This window comes from Rhinopithecus roxellana, chromosome 3, assembly GCF_007565055.1.
Source record: "Rhinopithecus roxellana isolate Shanxi Qingling chromosome 3, ASM756505v1, whole genome shotgun sequence".
Classification (NCBI taxonomy): domain Eukaryota; kingdom Metazoa; phylum Chordata; class Mammalia; order Primates; family Cercopithecidae; genus Rhinopithecus; species Rhinopithecus roxellana.
The window spans coordinates 148,006,702-148,028,447 of NC_044551.1; the positions used below are offsets into that span (position 1 = coordinate 148,006,702).

At 33.9% G+C, this 21,746-nt stretch overlaps 1 protein-coding gene across 3 annotated transcripts in view; it reads left to right on the forward strand.

Moving 5' to 3' along the window:
• Positions 1 to 21,746, forward strand: part of AP3B1 (adaptor related protein complex 3 subunit beta 1) — a 305,763-nt gene that overhangs the window by 175,991 nt on the left and 108,026 nt on the right. For all 3 annotated transcript variants that reach the window (XM_010356679.2, XM_010356682.2, XM_030927327.1), the window contains exons 16-20: positions 5,613 to 5,799; positions 6,751 to 6,881; positions 12,606 to 12,714; positions 15,719 to 15,890; positions 19,209 to 19,356. In XM_010356679.2, coding sequence (XP_010354981.1) covers positions 5,613 to 5,799; positions 6,751 to 6,881; positions 12,606 to 12,714; positions 15,719 to 15,890; positions 19,209 to 19,356 — 747 coding nt within the window. The remainder of the gene's footprint in view (positions 1 to 5,612; positions 5,800 to 6,750; positions 6,882 to 12,605; positions 12,715 to 15,718; positions 15,891 to 19,208; positions 19,357 to 21,746) is intronic.

Genomic DNA, 21,746 nt, shown 5'->3' on the forward strand with positions numbered 1-21,746 from the left:
TACAGAAAACTTTTCAAGTTGACAAAAAAGTGGATACTATTAAATTCAGAAATTCCATCCCAATTCACATAAAGAATCCTGTTTAGTCATGAAATTAAGAAACTTGTTAGGGCCGGGCCTGTAATCCCAGCACTTTGGGAGGCCGAGATGGGCAGATCATCTGAGGTTAGGAGTTTGAGACCAGCCTGACCAATGTGGTGAAACCCCATCTCTACTAAAAATACAAAAAAAACTAGCCAAAACGTGGTGGCACATGCCTGTAATCCTAGCTACCTGGGAAGCTGAGGCAGAAGAATTACTTGAATCCGGTAGGCAGAGGTTGCAGTGAGCCCAGATTGCAGCATGGCACTTCAGCCTGGGCAACCAGAGCTAAACTCCATCTCAAAAAAAGAGAAAAAAAGAAAGAAACGATGGAACGATGGTACTGCTTTAGGTTTGCCTCTGGTATAAGTTAAGAATTCCACGTAGAGTTTACTTCATTTACCAAACACATTTGCTGGTATCATCCCGTTAAAAAATAACAACAGTTTAGAACCAATATAAATCTTTACTATGCCGAATGCAGACGTCTGTGTCCTTTTTATATAATAGTAAAGATATTAGAACTATAGTATTAACAGTAAAATATATATTAGGACTACATTTTAAGAGACCTTTTTAGTTATTTGTATTGACTTACAATCTATTAGAAGAAAGTTATTTTTTGAATAAATATTTACCAGTTTATTGTCAGAGTATTTTGAGAAGTCTTTTAAATAATGAATTTCTTTTTTTTTTTTTTTTTTTTGGGAGACTGAGTCTCGCTCTGTCACTCAGGCTGGAGTGCAGTGGCGCAATCTCAGCTCAGTGCAAGCTCCGCCTCCCGGGTTCACGCCATTCTCCTGCCTCAGCCTCCTGAGTAGCTGGGACTACAGGCGCCCGCCACCATGCCTGGTTAATTTTTTCTATTTTTAGTAGTGACGGGGTTTCACCGTGTAATAATGAATTTCTTAATTTTTATGTAATAGTCCTTCAAATTCATTTTTCCTGTGTCACATTGACTTAGAGTCAATCTGAAGAAAATGTAATTGATATAATTAGTATCTGGATAGCATTAGCCATTAGTTGGTACCAATAATGGTTCCTTAAATCTAAGTAGGAAAATTAGTCTGAAAACAAAATTTAATAAATAACTGTATATATGATATTGAATATTTTTGTTGATAGTACATTATATTGTCTTTGCTTATCTTGTGTAATTTATGAATATAACAAATTTGAAAGTGCTATTTAATTAATGTCCCATCTGGTTTTGGATTGAGCCTCTAGTGATATTAAAATGTCATGATTGTTTACTTAAATGTTGTCTATTTTCTTCCTACCAGTTTCCCTGGACAGATCTAATTTATGCCTGTTGTCTCCATGCCATCTAGTTTAGGATTTGTCCCAAATTTTTAATGAAGTAATATCACTAATATTTGCATTAAAATAGCACAGTTAATTTGTAGACCTCTGCTTTGAAGTCTTCTAGTTTCTGCCATAATTTTGTCTAGTGGCATGTTAAGACACAAGTGCAGTGAACAGAGATTTCATTTTAATACCTGAGCCATTTACATCTGAAAGACTGTATCTTTTTCCCACCCTTTCTAGATGTAACATAACTAACTTCTTTCTTTTAGAACAGCATGCAGGGTTTCTGCTGATAAGTGAAGTATACTCTGACAAAGCAGGTGGGAAAAGCTGTCTTTTGCTTTGCTGCAGGTGGGGAGATGAGTATTTAACAATGCTTCATTTGCCAGCAACTTGATATACCAGCAAGTGTTGCCGTGGTCTATGAGATGCATGAAGCTCTAGGCTGCCAGTGGGTGAAATTAAAGGAAAACATGGAAAGTTAGAGGTTGGTTATAGGTGAAATATGTGCAGGAGTAAAGACTGAATAGTCCTGCCCTAGCTCATTAAAGGGAGTGGGGAAAGCACTCTTGCTACAGTATTTTTGTCATTTATTGTATAGTGTAGGTCTAAAGTTTATTTTATTATTTGGCAGTTCTTTTTTTAACTTGTTATAAAATCATCAGCAATACATTTTTAAAAATGGAAGTGTACATTTAACAAAGAATGAAGTACTAAATTTCCACTTAGTACTTAACATGCATAAAATATTTGTCGACATTTACAAACCACCACAAGAGTGCTAGGGATCTCACTGACCACACAACAATCAGAAGACACAACAATCTACTACAAAAGGATCAACATCCACTTAAAAAGCTAGTAGTTATTTTAAGATTATGCATTAAGATAATTTAATACGTACAGGTGCAGAAGATGTTTATATAATTCTGTGTGAAACATGACCTCATTTAGATCAAATAACTTTTTGAAAATTAGTTTTTTACTTTTATTCTATGTTTTCTTATGCACATATGAAAAATGAAACAGTAGCTGTTAATGTGTTGGCTCCATTAGTAGAAAAAAGGCCCAGCACTGCTGGTTTCCAAATAGAAAATCAGTTAATTCCAAAAATAGACCTTTTTCGTTCAATGCAGTTGTGTATTTGTTTGGTCAGGGCTGCAAATGGGAACAAAGTAAAGCTTTTGGAGGTTTATTCTGTCAAAAATATTGCAAATGCTGTTGTAAATTAAAAAGCTCAACACTGAAGATAAAATTGTTTTTGATGAAAGGATGTTGTCATGGTAAAAATCAATGTTCTTATTAAATTAAGAAATCTATGGAAGAGAAATGTTTTGGGAATTGGTTGTTGTGCATGCAAACAAACTCTGCTTATTCAGCCAGTTGAAATAAAACCATAGTTGTCAAATTTACTGATAGTATACACAGTTTGACCAAACTATAAAATTCTTGTGATGAAACTGATGTTGAAGAACCATTCTATAGCATAACAATACACACTGTCTTTAATGCATATTAGCAACAGAATTTTAGATCTATTATTTTGTGAAGAACCGCTTTGTAAATTAAGTTTATTATATTGGCTTAACATTTTTTATTGATAATTATGTCTTCTGTCTATTGGTTAAGTTTTGGTTCACAAATTGTTTGGATTATTTAAAGTGTCACTAGAAAATGCCAACAAATTTTACCTTTTGAAAAATTTTAGCAAATAGCAATTATTAGAAACAAATCTTGCAAACAGAAAGACTTTGAAAGTTTTCCCTGTATAGGCAAGGGAAGAAATGAATAGGTTAAATGGTGAGAGCTCAAGATTTAATCAAGAGATTGTCATTTGCACTATCTCACCTATCATAAAGACTCTTTAGATGGAGTACCTTTTTTTAATTAGAGAAATTTATATTGTGTAGAATGAAATGAAATTGAGAAGGCAGTTGGTTTTGTAGTATCTAAATTGTTGAAATATTTTTAAAAGGATAAATAAAATAATTATTTGAAATTTTGTCAATATTTTAAAAACTTTTCATTGACTGCATGGGTGAAAAGTTAAATATTTGGGTTTGAAATATTTACAGTTTTTAACATAAGGATTGGGACTATTCTTCATTCAGTAGAATTTTCCCTCAGATTACATGGTTGTCCAGAAATACTGTAAAGAGGGTATTTTCTCCATTAAAAATATGGTCTACAGAGAAGAGTAAGTTCAAAATGTCAACAATTTTATAATTACTCACTGCAGAATTTAATTTTGAAAAAGATTGCAATTAAAAAAAAAAACTTAGGCCATATAAAAATGTATTCTCCAGAGAAATACCAATGCCTTGTTACTAGATACATACACTGAAGAAACTGATTAACGTATGTACATGTGTGGTGAATAATTATTCTGCTTATGGTTTTAGTGCATCATTGTACACAAATATGTTTTTTGTCTTTTAGAAAGAATTTTATTTTTGAAAATACATTTTAATTAAACTTATAAGCTTACAATATAATACATTTTACAGTCAATAAAAATTTTTAAATTATATAATTTTCATTACTTTAAATGCCCTACCTAATTTTCAAAATTGTTAGCATATTGAAAATGTTTAATTTCCTAAAAATTAATTTTGGGGATAAGAAATATAAGCCAAATGTATCATTCTGCTAGCTCAGAAAAACATTGCAGTTAAGAGACTCTTTCTTTGATTTGTTTTAGTTGCAGATTTAAAATCTCAGCACTCAAATGGACTTTAGCGTTAACCAAGTTGTAAATCCTAACTCCACATTTGAGAAAACTAATGATTAAGTGGATTTCCCAGGTTTTTCCAGCAAGTTAATTACACAGTTTAGTGTACCACATTTTCTTTTAAGCTGGTTCTGAATTGTATTCCTCAGTTGGTGAATATTTTGCTAATTGTCTTTAAAAAAGGAATCCTAGAAATTTTCTTATCTGTACTTGAACCAACATGGTCTAGCAATTAGTGAATAGCAATTGTTGGTACCCAAATTCAGAATAGCTCTATTAACATTTTCACTTTTATTTTTTATAATTCTGCTTTAATAAAACTAGGTTAATCCCTTTTAAATACCCTGCTACTGAAATAAGGTTGCTTTCTATCAAATCAATTATCTTAAGCAATTATCGTAAAAGAGTTTACCATACCATTTCTGTACTTTGACTTACTGTTCTAGAATTGTCTTTAGTCTGCCTAACTTGATTGATTTTATTTTTTATCTGCTTCTAATGTGCTTAAAATCTTCTAATCTAATGTAAATGATTTAGTGTTTCTCAGTTTATTTTTCCCATGTATTATGAATTCTATTTGGCTTATAGTTAAAATTGTACACATGTAGCCTCGTTAAAACTATGCTTTTTCAATAAAACAACTGTAGTTTAAAATACAAACCTATTTTGTTAGCATTTCAACTTTGGTTTAATTATTAAAATTATTTCAATATATGTTAATGTAGTGCATTCAAAAATTGACTTAGGAAGTCTTATTATGGTGTAAAAGCTACTATAATAAGTTGTTCCCTTACATAAATAAATAAATGACCAATATTACTAGAGGCTATAAGCAGCATGGGGGAAAAATGGAAGAAGTCTTTTATCCTAGTTTTTAGAGGGCATCAGCAGCTTGCTTTTATGAAAAAGTAACAGCTAAATGCACTGCAAATAATTTGCAGTAATCCAGTTCAGTGATTCATGTGTCTGCTTTAATGGGTCATAATTCAGGGTAAAGTAACTGAGTGCAGTCAGAGTGCAGACACTGCTTATGCCAGGGACAGTATCTCTTCATAAAACACACCTCAGGAGAAGCAGTTTGCCAGCCCCCTAATACTCTCTGATGTTTTGATGTCCTGCATATTTTTCCGATTAAGTTTTGAGTGCCATGTTTTTAGTTGTATTTCCACATTCATTATTCTCACGTAGACCCTTCAGCGGGTTTGCCATATATGATTATTTTTTTAATGATGCCTTTCTTTCCACTTCAGCAGTTTAATAATCTAGCACATGGCTGCTTCTCAATACTCAGCATTCACCTACCCAGTACAGAAGAGGACATGTGCTTTGGCTTCAAAATTCCATTTGCAGCATTAGAAATGCATATTCCCTACGGAACAACATTTGTTTGACATAACCATTCATTTTTATTACCTCTTTAAATATGTTTATCCAGAGTTATCAATAATCATAAATAACTGTATTCTCATCTTGATCTGTTTTTTTCCAACAGACAAAATTGCTTACCCAGTACATATTAAATCTCGGCAAGTATGATCAAAACTACGACATCAGAGACCGTACAAGATTTATTAGGCAGCTTATTGTTCCGAATGAAAAGAGTGGAGCTTTAAGTAAATATGCCAAAAAAATATTTCTAGCACAAAAGCCTGCACCACTGCTTGAGTCTCCTTTTAAAGGTATTATCAGAATATAACTACAAAATATATGTTATCTAAAAAATTATGACAGGATGTCGCCATTTCTAATGTGCTTAAAATTTATCTCTTAGGAAATATAGATGATTCGCATATATAAATATATAAAAACAATGTGCTTTTTACTCATTGATCTGTTCTCAAAAGCAAGTTTTATATTAAAGTTTATATTTTTGTAGACCTTATTTACCTAAATAATTTTAAGTATTCTGACTTTATTCTAACATTTAAACTGGGCGATAGATGAAAACCATGTTATTCTTATAAACAATGACTTCATTTATCTTTTAAATAGTTTTATAAGAGATATTATTCCTTTTAATAGTTATTAAGTAAATATTCTGTGTATGCTAATATCAGTTTTGCTAGGAGGAATTATTTTATAAAAAATATCTCTTTATATTTAAACTGGTTTTTCAAAGAGGGAAGTTGACTGATGTGTCCCAGCTTTTTAAAAGGACTAATTAAGTATTTTACCACCTTACAAGTAGCCATTCCAGTTGGAATCAAATAATTATATACCTTGGTTTTCATATTGTTTCTTATTTAATGTTGTCAAGCGATAAAAAGCAATTCAGTTTTGTAGAAAAACTATTAAAATTCTGGATGTGTTTGTGCTAAGACATGTATATGGATTGTTTAACTGTGCTGTCATTCTTAATATTCACAGTAAAGTAATTTTTAGAGAAGCTACATTTCAGAGCAACACCTCTAAACACACTGACTGATTAGCTTTTTTATTGACCATTATGGGGGAGATTATTGTAATCTATGGACTGAAATCAGTTTTTTGACCTATGAAGAGCTTCCTGGTTTATATTTATTCCTTGACATTTGAGGTAATATGCCAATTACCTTGAGCTCTGATTATGATTGTTCTCTGTTATATACAGCTCATATTGTTTATTTTATATATTTCCCTATTTTTAATAGATAGAGATCATTTCCAGCTTGGCACCTTATCTCATACTCTCAACATTAAAGCTACTGGCTACCTGGAATTATCTAATTGGCCAGAGGTGGCGCCCGACCCATCAGTTCGAAATGTAGAAGTAATAGAGTTGGTAAGTTGACCTTTCCGAAATTAGTTTTATTAAAGCAGTGGAAGACTCTGGGATAACTATTGTTTTCTAATAAAAGCTTTTTTGGAGAGTTGAAAATTGTTCTAGTATTTCTAAATGTAATATGTTAGATATACCTTGCCTTTATAGCAACTAAATATTATAGTATTCCTATGCCACTGTACATGTACTGTTCCTTTTCTTCAGGGAAATAGAGAACTGGATTCTCTGCATCAGTACCACCCACATTTGTGCTGTTGCATTTGTAGTTGCGTAGATTCAATTTCTAAGGTATTTAGTTTCATTAGATCAAGTTTTTTCTACTTTGTTTAGATATTTGTAAGCTTCCTGACAATATCTTTCTGAATAATTTTTGCTGTTCTCTTTCAGAAAAAACCACACAAAGTGTTCTAGATTTTCTGACGAACCATTTTTAAGTGAAGCCTGAACATAAATAGGGAGCATTGTGTACCAAAAATGTCCTTTGACAAGGTCACAAAGTGAATAATATGGTGCTTTCTCATAAAAAAAATTGCTATATAAATACTCTTTTTATCAATCTTTAAAAAAATGCTGGCCATTGAGATAAAATAATTAACATTCTTTTCTAATATTATCTGTTTCTTTCTCATACAAACAAGAAAAATGAGAGAGGCCTTCTAATTGTATGTAGCGATTATGCAAAATATATTTAATACTTTAAAATGTGGAGTTAACAAAAAAAGCAGTTAAGAATTATATTCTGGGCCGGGCGCGGTGGCTCAAGTCTGTAATCCCAGCACTTTGGGAGGCCGAGGCGGGCGGATCACGAGGTCAGGAGATCGAGACCATCCTGGCTAACACGGTGAAACCCCGTCTCTACTAAAAAATACAAAAAACTAGCCGGGCGAGGTGGCGGGCGCCTGTAGTCCAGCTACTCGGGAGGCTGAGGCGGGAGAATGGCGTAAACCCGGGAGGCGGAGCTTGCAGTGAGCTGAGATCCGGCCACTGCACTCCAGCCTGGGCGACAGAGCGAGACTCCGTCTCAAAAAAAAAAAAAAAAAAAAAAAAGAAAACATATCACCGACTACGTACGGTGATAATGTTTTACAAAAACTATCTTGTTTAAACCTAATTCTGATCGGAAGTGATGGTTATTGTTATTTCCACTTTGCAGACAAGGAAGCCAAGTCTTAGAGAACTTAAGTGAATTGCCTAAGTTCACATGGCCAGTAAGTGATAGAACCATATTCCAACCCAGGTCCGAGTTCATTGTCCATGCTGTTACTGTATTTTATTATGTAATATGATATAACCCTGAGCTTGTTTGCAAATCTGTATTATCCTTAGTACTTAGCACCGTTATTTTTATGTTGTGACAAATGATCTGTACTTAGAGACGGCCAAAAATTGGTAACAGTAGAAATATGTAAAAATATGAGAAGCAATTACATGTCTATCCCTCCTTGCAGCTAAGTTTGTTGATTTTTCACTGAAATCTGCATGCTCTTAAGTACTCTTCAAAAGAATTGCCTTATTTATGCAATTTAAAAAAATTTTTATTTTATTTTTTTTTTGAGACAGAGTCTTGCTGTGTCACCCAGGCTGGAGTGCAGGGGCCTGATCTTGGCTCACTGCAACGTCCGCCTCCTGGGTTCAAGCGATTCTCCTGCCTTAGCTTCCCAAGTACCTGGGATTACAGGCACATGCCACCATGCTTGGCTAATTTTTGTATATTTAGTAGAGATGGGGTTTCGCCATGTTGGCCAGGCTGGTCTCAAACTCCTGACCTCAAATGATCTGCCCACCTCAGCTTACCAAAGTGCTGGGATTACAGGTGTGAGCCACCGTGCCCAGCCTATTTGTGCAACTTTTGATCAGATACTAGAATATAAAGAGAGTGTTGTTACGGTTCTTCCTACGGACATACTTTCTTTCCTAATTCCTTATTATGCTTGTTTGTTGTTTTTATGGTTCTTTTTTTTCTTTTTCATTATGGATTACATGATGTTTTAGCCCAAGTAGAACCATCCTTTTATCCTTCCCCTACTTCTGCCTTATCTCTGTCTCCTTGCTGCCCCCACCCACCAAAAAGCATTATCTTCTCAAAGTTGATAGCAATGCTATGCAATTTAATTTGGTCTCAGCAGTATTCTTTATTGGCTGATAGATTGGTTTGTTGGCTGGCTTCTTCCATTTTCATGTGCTTTTCTAAGCATTAACTACCTGATAGGGACAGTACTTAAATATAACATATTATGTTCATTTCACCTATCCAATTCAACAGAGACAAATTAATTTTTTTCATTTTGTTGTTTATATTTATGAAATTAATAATTGGTAACTTACGGAGAATCATTATAACTGATGGAACATAGTTTGATAAAACTGTCCCTGTTGATGCCATACAGAAAACAGCTTCAATGTATTGGACTCTGAGACAATTGGCTTAAAATTGTACTATGAGGGACACAGTTAAGTATATAAATAATATAGATAGTTTTATTTTTAAATGCAGCTACAATACAAAAAATAATGTCCATATTATCTTTCTTGTCTCTCACTCTACTTCATCTCCCTTCCAAGTCATGTCACTGTATTTCATGCACATCATATACTATGTTATTCTAGTTTTCCTGTAAAGCGATCTTACAGGGTCAAGTCTTGTAACTGTGAAATATAACTTAGTAAGAAAAATGGCCTAGGTTTAGATAATCTGATATTTTAATCAAAACGACAGGGAACCTAGTCAGATTGACAGGAGAAGTCACTTTGAAATACACACCACCATTTCCAGGATATAGAATATAATATATATTTATATTATGATCCCAGTAAGTTTTGAAGATCCTTAGTTAATAATTTATTTGCTTAGTTCTAGAAAGTCCTTTGTTTTCTACTTACAGAAAGACCGTCTTCTGCATATGAAGGGTATTTTGCTTTATAAACAATCTGTCAATATTTTATACTTCATAGGAACTTTCAAATTAGCATCTATGTTCTCTTCTTTTCTTTTCTCTATTATTCCTTTTGCTTAGAATGATAATGTGGTCCTTTAGTTATAAAGGACCACAATAAAAATTAAAATATTTTTATTGTTCACCTTTGGCCATTTAAAACCTGAAACTCCAAACAGTTCATGGCCATGTCAAGAAAAAATGCACATTTGAGCATAGGAGCCCGGCTTTCTGAAATTATTGATTTAGTGTTATTAAATTAATCCGAGAAACTTTTTATCAGACCTCAGAGAAATATGTTTGGATTTAAGAAAAATACAGACTTCAGAGTTTACCAAAAATATGAGAGCTTTGTTTATAGAATACTATCTTTGTAGACAGAAGCATTTTAAATACATATAAAAGAAAGCCATACTGCTGATCTTATGTAAGCATCTTATTCAAATATATTCAAGTAATTTTTGCTCATTAATTAGCTGTTACTGTCCAGTTAGTAATTTTCCAGGTTACTGAAGCTTCTCTTTTTAGGCAACATACCTTAAGCCCTCTAGATCAGTGGTTTTATTCTTATTTGTATGTATGTATGTATGTATGTATGTATGTATGTATGTATGTATTTTGAGACATGGTTTTGCTCTGTCACCCAGGCTGGAGTGCAGTGGTGCAATCATAGCTCACTGCAACCTCAAACTCCTGGGCTCAAGCCATCCTGCTGCCTCAGCTCCCAAAGTGCTGAGAGTACAGGCATGAGCCACATCACCTGGCCTTAGACTAGTGGCTTTTAAATGTAGCTGCACATTATAATCAGATGGAGATTTTTAAACAAAACACAACTAGATCAGACGGATGCACCAGACTAATTAAATTAGAATTCAAGAGGCGAACCTAGGTATTCTTTTTTTAGTATTAATATTTTTATTGTTTGTATTAACATTTAAAAACTATTCTTAGGTGATTCTATTGTACATTCAGTGCTGAGAAACATTCTTGAATAAGAAATTCTGTCATGCTCTAGATTCCTTTACAACAAAATATGTACTCTAGCAAAGACTTGCACATAGTAAAAACTTAAAAGGTACAATAAATAAATGAGTCTCAACTATTTTAATCTTTTCGGAAGTATACATTTCTCTGCTCTTTAACAAATCATATATGAAGCATGATTTAATTTTTTCTTGACGAATCAAGGCCGTGACTATAAAAGCAAACTAATACACTGTATTGAAGTGATAAAAGGGGCTCATATTAGTAAATGATATTACTAATACAATATTTAGTAAACACTAAAGTCAATATTTTTCTTAAGCATATTTCTGAATTTAATATTGAAATCTTTAAGAGGCTAATAAATGTAATTAGTATTTATTGTGTCAGCCACACTTAAAATTGAACAAAATAGGCCGGGCGTGGTGGCTCATAACTGTAATCCCAGCACTTTGGGAGGTCAAGGCAGGTGGATCACCTGAGGTCAGGAGTTCAAGACCAGCCTGGCCAACATAGTGAAACCCCGTCTCTACTAAAAATATAAAAAGTAGCCAGGCGTGATGGCACATTCCTGTGGTCCCAGCTACTTGGGAGGCTGAGGCAGGACAGTCACTTAAACCTGGGAGGCAGAGGTTGCAGTGAGCTGAGATCGTGGCACTACTGCAGCCTGGGCAACAAAGTGAGACTCCATCTCAAAAAAAAAAAAAAAAAAAAAAAAAAAAAATTGCCCAAAATATTTTAAGTTCCCTGCTCTCCAGAAACTTACATTCAACCAGGGATAGACCAACAGTTAAAAAAACAAGTAGATTGTATAGTATACTAAAAAGTAATACATGCTGTGATTTAAAAAAAAAACAACCACCACAACCAAAAAAAAACGTGGCAGGGAATGGTGTTGGAAGTGCCAAGAGCTAGGGTGAAGGCCCTAAACTGGGAGCGTGCCTGGGACGTTTGGAGGAGCAGTAAGGCATGGCCAGAGCAGATCAGTCAAGAGGGTGAGCAGCAAGAGGTCAGAGAGGCAGGCGACAGGGGGACAGTCGTGGAGGGGCAGTCATGAAAGGATTGTTGTGTCAGGCTATGCAGACTGTTATAGGGACTTTGGCTTTTTCTCTGAGTAAAATGGGGAGCCACTGCAGGGTTTCAGGTCAAAAAGGAGCTTGATCTGATTTAGGTTTTAATAGAATCATTCTAGATGCTGTGTTTTGCAAAGTTTGTTTGCTGGGGGCATGGTGGAGGGGCAGTAGAAGCAAGGTAACAAGTAGTCCAGGAGAGAAGGGTGGGTCAGACCAGGGTAGCTACAGGATTTCTTGATGGCTGAGATGTTTAGGATACGAGAAAAAGAGAGAAGTCAAGGATTACTCCAGGATTTAGGCTGTTGAGATGGTTAGGGCAATTTATTGCCTACACTAAATATTTTCTTTTTTCTTTTTCTCTCTACTTCAGTGTCAAGCTATGAACTTGTGTTTGTTATTGCTGTTATTCTGTTTGCTTCTAGTTTTGCTCACCTATTTTAGGATATACTACTTTTGTTTAAATCTTCTGTGGGCCAACAAACACAAAAGTTTTAAAGATTGTATATTTGAAATAAGATTGTTGGTTTAACATAGGGGCTCTGAGTGAGAGTTTGTGCTGCTGTATTTAGGAGTAAAGTGAATCAGCCTTAATGCCAGGACTTCTAACAGTTGCATTCTCTGTTGAGGCCACAAGCTTGCTTTTTAATTCATTTATGTTCTTAATGATTAAGTTTGCCAGAACTCTAAATCTCTGAATGGTAATTCATTTATATTTACTTTATTTGTTTAAACAGGCAAAAGAATGGACCCCAGCGGGAAAAGCAAAGCAAGAGAATTCTGCTAAGAAGTTTTATTCTGAATCTGAGGAAGAGGGGGACTCTTCTGATAGTAGCAGTGACAGTGGTGGGTTTTATAATTTATTGGCATGTATTATTTACATAGTAGATTACATTCTATATCTCAGAAACAAGGCCTAATCCATACTATTCAGCAGGTGGTTTTAAGTGAAGTTTGTATTATCAAAATAATCCCTTTCATTTATATATCGCTGTTTACATTTCAAAGTAATTTTTAATTACTAAATTCTCTTTTTACTTTACAATGTCTCTTGGACAATAGCTAATACATTGGTATAGCTGAAACAGGAACTTACACTTTTCTGAATTCTAAACCATAATGCCTATTACATCTATTGAAAAACATGATTTTCCACTTGATAAACTTTTAGTGGAGTCTTTAAAAGTAATTTTCTTTTATAAAAATGTAAAGTTTATTTTATACCTTGAAGAGTCTTTTTCTCTTTCATTTTATACTCATCTCTTTCTGTGAACCTCTATAGAGATAAAGCTAAAATTATTAAGTCTCTATATACTATAAAAAAATCAAACTAAAGATTGAGAGTAACTGTATGCAGTGAAAAGAATGCTCAATAGGAAGGATTTAGAAACCCTGGGTTTTACCTATGCACATCGAAGAAGGCACCTACTTTTCTCTGTATCAGATAAATGAAGGAGTAGAGTTAAATATTTCTTAAAGTCCCTTCATTGCTAAAATTCTGTGAGTGATTTGCCTAATGAAAAATATATTGGAGTCACTTTCTGATGCTCTTATTAACACTTAACCTAATAGGCAAGTCTGCCCCAAGACCAAATGATACCCAACTTTCTCTAAAATCTTATTCCTTGGAGAACCAGGGCCTGTCACTCTTACTTGGTTATCTACTACCCAACTCTAAGGTAATTCACTCTTCTTTTCTCTGTCTTCCTTATCAAAAATCTTTGTTTTTAATATCTGATAAATTAATCTGTGATACATTACCTTCTGAAGTAATCAACTGAAAAGTAGAGAAATAACTCAATTGAGAAAGTAGATATTAAGAAATATGGAATTTCAGGAGCAATGTAGACTTGTGAGAATTATCTGTGTAATTAATCATGTACTTCTTCATTTTGTAGAATTACATATAGATATTTGTCTTCATTATATTTATTCACTAGCCCATGCCTATTCATAGGTTGACCATTTTTAATACAAATATGAAATATTCCATTAACATTACAGCTTTTCATGAGTTTGTCTGAATACATATAATAATGAGTCATGTGGCAGGAGTTCTACTGTAGCTGCCAGAGGAAAAAAGAAAACTTTTCTTGCTAGAAGTTATGAGATTGGCTGGGCGTGGTGGCTCACACCTGTAATCCCAGCACTTTAGGAGGCTGAGACGGGCGGATCACAAGGTCAGGAGATCGAGATCATACTGGCTAACACGGTGAAACCCCATCTCTACTAAAAATACAAAAAATTAGCCAGGCGTGGTGGCACATGCCTGTAATCCCAGCTACTCAGGAGACTGAGGCAGGAGAATGGTGTGAACCCAGGAGGCGGAGGTTACAGTGAGCCGTGATCGCGCCACTATACTCCAGCCTGGGCAACAGAGCGAGACTCCATCTCAAAAAACAAACAAACAAAAACGTTATAAGATTGTGTTTTCCAGGTAGCAAGTATTTTTGAGAATAAACTAATTTTCTCTAAGATTTTACTGACTCAAACATTTAAATAATGGTGCCTGAAGTCAGCTGGCCCCAGATTCGTGTTGCTGTCCCATGTGATGACATGAGAGAGTAACTTAGATGCTGTAATTTCTTTTCATCGTTTATAGCATAAGCCAGTTATCTGACTTAATATGTATGTGTGTGTAACTTGGATATTGCCACAAATTTAAAATGTCCTTATTTAGTAGCTTTATTTTAGTAAAATAGACTTTCCTGTTTGTAAATGATGATAATGATGAGCGCCTTAACCTGTGGCAGACCCTGTTGTGTTCTAATCACCTTTATATGTTTCAAATCATTTAATCTTCAGAACAACTCTGAAAAGTAACTAGTATTATCCCCATTTGCTGAAAAGGAAACCAAGACCCAGAGAAGTTGAATAACTTGATCAGTTGTAAAACAAGCAAGTAGCAGAGCCGGGATCTGAATCCGAACACTAACTTGATAACCCATGCTTGTGCCCCTTGCAAGCCATCTTGAAAGAATACAGGCAGTCCTAGCTTTTCACTGTGATGGACCTTCCTGATGTTGGTGTTATTTAACCATTAGAATATTTAATTAAAGGTTGTATTCCTGCCTAAGAGGGCTTTGTTACATAGATCACAGGCAGGGCAACAGTTTGTCCTTTTGTCTGGGACACAACTCTGTAGTTAATAGTCATTTTAAGTAGTAAAAAATACACGTATATTCTTCATGTATTCTCTTCTGCAGAGAGTCCTAGCATACCATAATTTATACATAAAACATTTAAAAGTATAATTCCTCAATGTAACTTGATCATCTCTTTGACCTATGGAAAACTCCTTTACGAGCTCGAATAAGTAATAACTCTTTAATTAGTCATTTTGCCTATTGTCTTTGAATTTGGAAGTTTTTCCAGGTGATTTGAATGGCTCATTTTCCTCTCAAAATTTGTTCCTAAGAAGATTAAACTGTTGCCTTCTTTTACTCTAAATAGAATTTCCCATTACAAGCAGAAGAATTTAAAATTATTTCTTTAGCTTTACATCAATCTTTATGTAATTCTTTAAAAGGAAGTTTTTGACAAAGCTGTATACTTTGGGGTTTGAAAAGTGAGATTCCCTCAAATTTGGTTTACTTGGTTCATCCTTGCTTAGCTTTTCTCTACTCATTGTCAGAGCATCCTCTCTCTGTCTGCCTCCCTCCAAACTCACCGTGCTAAAGGAATCCATAGAGCTGAAAGAATGGCTATGGGAATGAAAGTTAAACATGTGGTGTCCACTGAACTAAAATTCAACATCTGGTTTCATTTGTGATGAATATTGACAGTTACAGGTGTCCGTGTGTCTAATTAAATGACTATAAATCTAAGAACATCTGGTTCTGTTTTTCAGAGAGTGAATCTGGAAGTGAAAGTGGAGAGCAAGGCAAAAGTGGGGAGGAAGGAGACAGCAATGAGGACAGCAGTGAGGACTCCTCCAGTGAGCAGGACAGTGAGAGTGGAAGGGAGTCAGGCCTAGAAAATAAAAGAACAGCCAAGAGGAACTCAAAAGCCAAAGGAAAAAGGTAATTTATTTTGTCAGAATTTCCTTCAAAAAATATTATGTGAAAGTTTGCCCCAGGCAGATGTTTCTTGTTAATCAAAAAATGGTGAGAGAAAAGAAGTGTGTATTTTTTCCCAAACAGATATTAAATCTTTTTAAAATTAAAGTGCTAGTTGTTCACATTATTTTCCTACTTGTAATGCTTAGCTTTCATTTTGAACTTGAACGTATCTTGGGGTTACATTTTGAAAATTGGTATAACCTTGGAAGGCTGAGTTAAGTGATCAAGCAATAGGTATGAAACACTTAATTACCTTTTGTAGCAATTTTGCTGAGGGCTAAAATTAAATCCTTCAACACTTTGCCATTATGTAACCAAGACAATTGATTTTTCTAAATAATGTTATATTAAAAAGATTATGATCTAAATATTAGAGTCAAGGGCTGTGAAGGAAGACGGTCAGAAGAGCTTTAAGTGTTAGCACTTTTTAAGATCTCCCATTATCAACAACATTATCGTGTATTAAAGTGTCATTAAAATTTTGAGTAATTGGGGCTAATATCTTGGATTGTGCAACTCTGTTTTCCCCACTGCTGTCAGTGAATGGCCTCTGCCTACATGATGGTCCTTTCCCCAGGAGCCTGCTGCCCGCTCACTTGATGAGCTTGCAGCTCGGCTCAGTCGTGGCTGTCAGCACTGATTGGGGCGCAGTACGCTCTCTGCTCCTTTTATTACAGACAGTAATTAAAGCAGCTCGCCCTGCCACTTCCATAACAAACACAGCATAATGCCCTAATTATGACTTTATTAATTTAAGTCAGGATTTAATGATTTTAAAAGTGATTTATATTGTTTTTCCTGTTCAGAACAAATGAAATCTGTAGGTTAAATTAATACAGGCTTTTCATCATTGCAAAGTTAGAAACCTAGTTACCAGTAAATTCTTTTCATTAGATTAACATCTGAAACTCTAAGCAGTAAGGTAAACAATAATTACCATCAAAATTGAGTGATGCATAATAAAATAACACTTTTACTTTTAAAATCTTATCTTAAAAGCTAGAAGTTAAATATATTTAGAATCATTCACTTGTTGCAGCAAAGGAGCTACTTGGTTTATAATAGCCTTGTCTTTGAAAGAAATCCTGTACTTCTGGTTTAATATCAGAATATCTATGATGATATGAGTTATAAAACATGTCATGTTTCTAGAAAGGGAAAGTTTTGTTCAGTGCATGAAATGTCCTTTCAGATGGCAAAAGTCAGTGTACTAGAAATTTGTAGTCATGTATTAGTTTTATTATTCCTTTCTTCAGAAATAGATTTTTCTCTTTACCCATGTTTGAATTTAAAAGAATTGTTTATTACAAAGAGAACCACAAATACATTCTAAACCTTATATTTTTAAGTACACATTTTAACCAGTGAATTGGGGATAATAAATTGCCGTTTTTTTGCCAGGGAAAAACAACAACATATTTTTCAGTCTTCAAATATAATTACATGTGCTCTGAGATGTTACCATGGCTCCATTTTTAATAAACAGCAATCATATTTCCTCCACAAAAATCAATTCTAGGAAATATCGATTCTTTCCTTGCCTCACTCCTCTCCCTCCCCCAGTATTTTTCTGCCTCTTAGAATGTTTTTTTAACTTTGCTAGTGTGATAATTTTTTTAAAGCTCTTAATAAGCTTTAAGCATCTTCAAAAACCACCCTTTAGTAATCATAAATATTTATGACCAAATTTAAATTTTACACTCCAAAGTATTTTCATTGGAAGGGAGATAGTATGACATAGTGGAAAAAATACGGACTTTAGAGTGAGACAGGCTTAAGTTCAGATTCTAGTTCTGCCCCTCTTGTTATGTGTCCCTGAGCAAGTTATTTAACCTTTCTGAATATTAATTTCATTATTGTAAATGGGATAGTAATGTACCCAGGAAGAGTGCATTTAAATTAGATAATCAGTATGATTGGTATGAAATGCCTAGCCCTTTCTGGCCCACAGTAGATTCTTAAAAATATACACACACATGTTGTAGAGAGAACTAGACTTTCAGTTTCCAAGAAAATATAAAACACCACAAGGCATCTCTCATCCCCTGAGATAAGGGTGTTTGGTCATCTCACATGTTATTCCTTCTCCTTGGAGAACTGCTTCCCTGCCCATCTGCCAGCCTTACTCCTATATCTTGGCTTATATGTCTCTTTCTCCAGGAAGCATTCCTAATTGGATTAAGTTTGTTTAGGTGTCTCTCCAAATGTTCTCCTAACACACTATAATTTATTACTTACTATACTGTATTAGCACTGCCACCTTATCTCTGTCCTCCAGTGGACTATAGACTCTGTACGGTAGACACACATAGATCCTCTTAACCATTGTTATCCTTAGCACCTAACATAATGCCAACATGTAGTCAAAAATTAATTAATATTTGTTGAGCAGGTGAACAAATGAATGGTGTTAAGCACTTAGGTATGATCATTTGGTATTTTAAAAGTTTATATTTGATCAGCTTAAATTTGTAGCAAGATAGTACTTTAGTAAGTTCCTTTGTTAACCAGTTCCTTTGAACTGGTTAACATTTTCTCATAGAATGTGTTTAAGGTCACATTTGAGAACTTGTGTAAGTAATTTTCTTGAGTAGAAAAGTGTATAAAATACAAGTCTATTTTAGCAAAAGTAGATATATAAATATTTAAATATATTACTGAACCGGATGTGGTGGCTCAAGCGTGTAATCCCAACATTTTGGTAGGCCGAGTTGGGAGGATTACTTGAGTCCAGGAGTTCCAGACCAGCCTAGGCAACATAGTGAGACCCTGTCTTTACAAAAAATATAAAATTAGCTGGATGTGGTGGTGCACGCCTGTAGTCCCAACTGCTTGTGAGGCTGAAGTGGGAGAATCGCTTGAGCCCGGGAGATCGAGACTGCAGTGAGCCATGATTGCACCACTGTACTCCAGCCTAGGTGACAATGAGACCCTGTCTCCAATATATATATGTGTATACACACACAGTATTTTGAGATAGCATTTAAAAAATCAGCCTAAATATCTTTGAAGTTGTTACTGGTAGTACTTAATTCTTGGTAAATCAGACATTTAGTATTTTCTACATTGTTTTTGATTATATTGTTTAGTGTCATTTTATGACTTTTTGCATATGACAGGATAGAACTGAATTTGAATGGGTTCTAATTTATTTGGTTATGGGTAATACCTTCATTATTACCTCATTAATGTATTCTGGAATTTAAAAACCATTTTTTATATAAACTACTTATATAAAGGAGTTAAAGTTGATATTTCAAAATTTACTATTATATATAGTGATTCTGAAGATGGGGAGAAGGAAAATGAAAAATCTAAAACTTCAGATTCTTCAAATGCCGAATCTAGTTCAATAGAAGACAGTTCTTCAGATTCTGAATCAGAGTCAGAATCTGAAAGTGAATCTGAATCCAGAAAAGTCACTCAGGTAAGAGATTATGCATTTGTTATAATTGAAGGTAAATATTCTTACAGCAACTAAAATAAACAACACCATCCTTATCTATGCCTGTGATTTTATTTTTTCTAGATAAGCCTTTCCCTTATAACCCAACTCTGAAGAAAAGCTAGAAACTTAAAAAAAATCTCATCCCTTGACACTGAAATCAGGGAACTCTTATGCATATGGCTTTTTTTGTTCTTGGCTAGGTTGCGACAAAGGGGGTTTTTGCTGAAGGGAATGTAAAAAGAAGTCACAAAAAATAGTATTGAGCAAAGAATTCTAAGTGTACATACATCATCAGAAATTGAGACTATTCACTTTTTTAAAATATTGGGCATTTTGCATAATAGAGTGTTTTAAAGCTTTAAAGAGTATACATTCTTTAGTAAGAATTTGCATAGACATTTATTTAAAAACAAATGCAAGAGCCACTTATATAATAAAATAATAATGCTTTTTGGCAATAACATTTATAACACTGAATTTTGCCTGCTTAGCAGGAAAAAAATAAAGTATAAATTGCAAAAATGTAGTTGTTAATGTAAAATGTATTGTATCTGATTTCAGGTCTAGTTAAAAGAATAAAATAATAATACAGAATTCAGACCTAATTATAATTATTTTTGGTCTTTAATAATCACCCCCTTCCTATAAATGGGCCGTGTTCATGCTAGACTTCAAGTATAGTAGTTTTATATATAACTGTGTTATTCAGTTTGTTGAAAATATGACCAAACTCTGCCTTTGATTCCGTTCAGTTTCTTCTTAATCCAATATTGTTTTCGTTTATTTGTTCTATTAACTTGAATTTCTTCAGTATGTTATCTGAGTAGGCAAGGATGAAAATTAATTTATTGAAGTAGACAATTGCCGTCCCCCATTCAAAGATTTATTGTTAAAGAATGTTTTTAAAATTGGCTAGCCTTATTTCACATTTTCTTGCATATATTAAAACCTATCTTAACCTTGAATTTATATTTAAAACTTGTGTCTGTATATAAAATAACCTAAGATTTTTATTTTTAAAAAATTCACATAAAATCTTAAGAGATTTTATGGTTTATTAATCTGGCCTGATATAAAAACTTATCACATAGTGAGTTTGGTGTACTCTCATTTTGTACGTACATCAAATTACCAGAAAGTTTAAAATGTTATTGAAAATAAAGAGAGTTATAAATTGACAGTAAGTACAACCCAGAGTAAGAAGTATTTTTTTAAAATGACAGAACAAGAAATCAGTGAGTGTCAAGTGGTGGAAGTTATTCTTAGGAAGTTTTGTAACAGTTGAAAAATTATAGACTTCAGTTCCTCTGTAGTATTAGAAGCAGAGCTTTAGGATGCCATTAAAAAGCCACAGTGGTTGAACATCATGTTGTGTTGTACTCTTTCCTCCCCCTGAAAAAAACAAAAGACGATAAAAGCCACGGGGGCACTCCAGGTCAGTGATTCTGTTTGTTTCTTCTTTGTCAAAGACTTTCAGTGATCAGATTAAATCTCTTGATAGTTAAAAATATTTTCCTATAAAACATCAGTATAAAACAACTGAAACTATTGCAGTGAACCAAGACTTTTGAGAAATTTGGGTTTCGCTCACATTGTTGATAGTTTTGTGTTCATGTGTTTCCCTTAGGTGGCTTATTTATATTAGAATGCCTTTTCCCATCTATAATAGGCAGGCAGGACTGTGGAATTTTTTGCTTTAGTTTAGCAATTGGAATAAGTATTCTCCACCTTGGAGCTACCATAACTACTTATTTATTTCTATTTCTTTCTGAATAATTTGGCATATACCATGCAATTGCAGAGTAGATCTATTTTCTAATAATAGGCGACTATAATTGTAGAAAAGTCCTCCTTGCACCAAGTGTTGTGGCTTCTGCTTTAAATTATGAGTAATGAAGGCAGATGGTGGGTACTTTACTTTAATTTAGCATGACAATATGTTAGTGCTGAAAATTCGTATGCCTTATATCTACAGCCTAACTAAATCTATACTTTTACGCTTTCTTTTCTTTTTTTTCATCCAGACAATGTGTTTTGAGGGCACTGAGCATGAAAATGTGACCTAGGAGTTACCTTGAATATATGGCTTTCAGAACAGTTAATTTTTATGGTAGTCCTGTGAGATAAGCATGGTGTTCTACTTGTTGGGAGAGAATATCTTTGTTTCAGTTTCCTCATCTGTAAAGCAGAAATGCTAGTACCTACCTTACTTCTTTCAAGTGTTATGTTAAAAATAAAATATGAAAGATCAATGTAACACACTACATAACCATAAAACAACAGTTTTAACATTTTTTAAAATTTCATAAAAGATCAACAGTATTGGAGAACATCAAATGCTAAAAGTAATCTAAATTTTTTGGTAACTC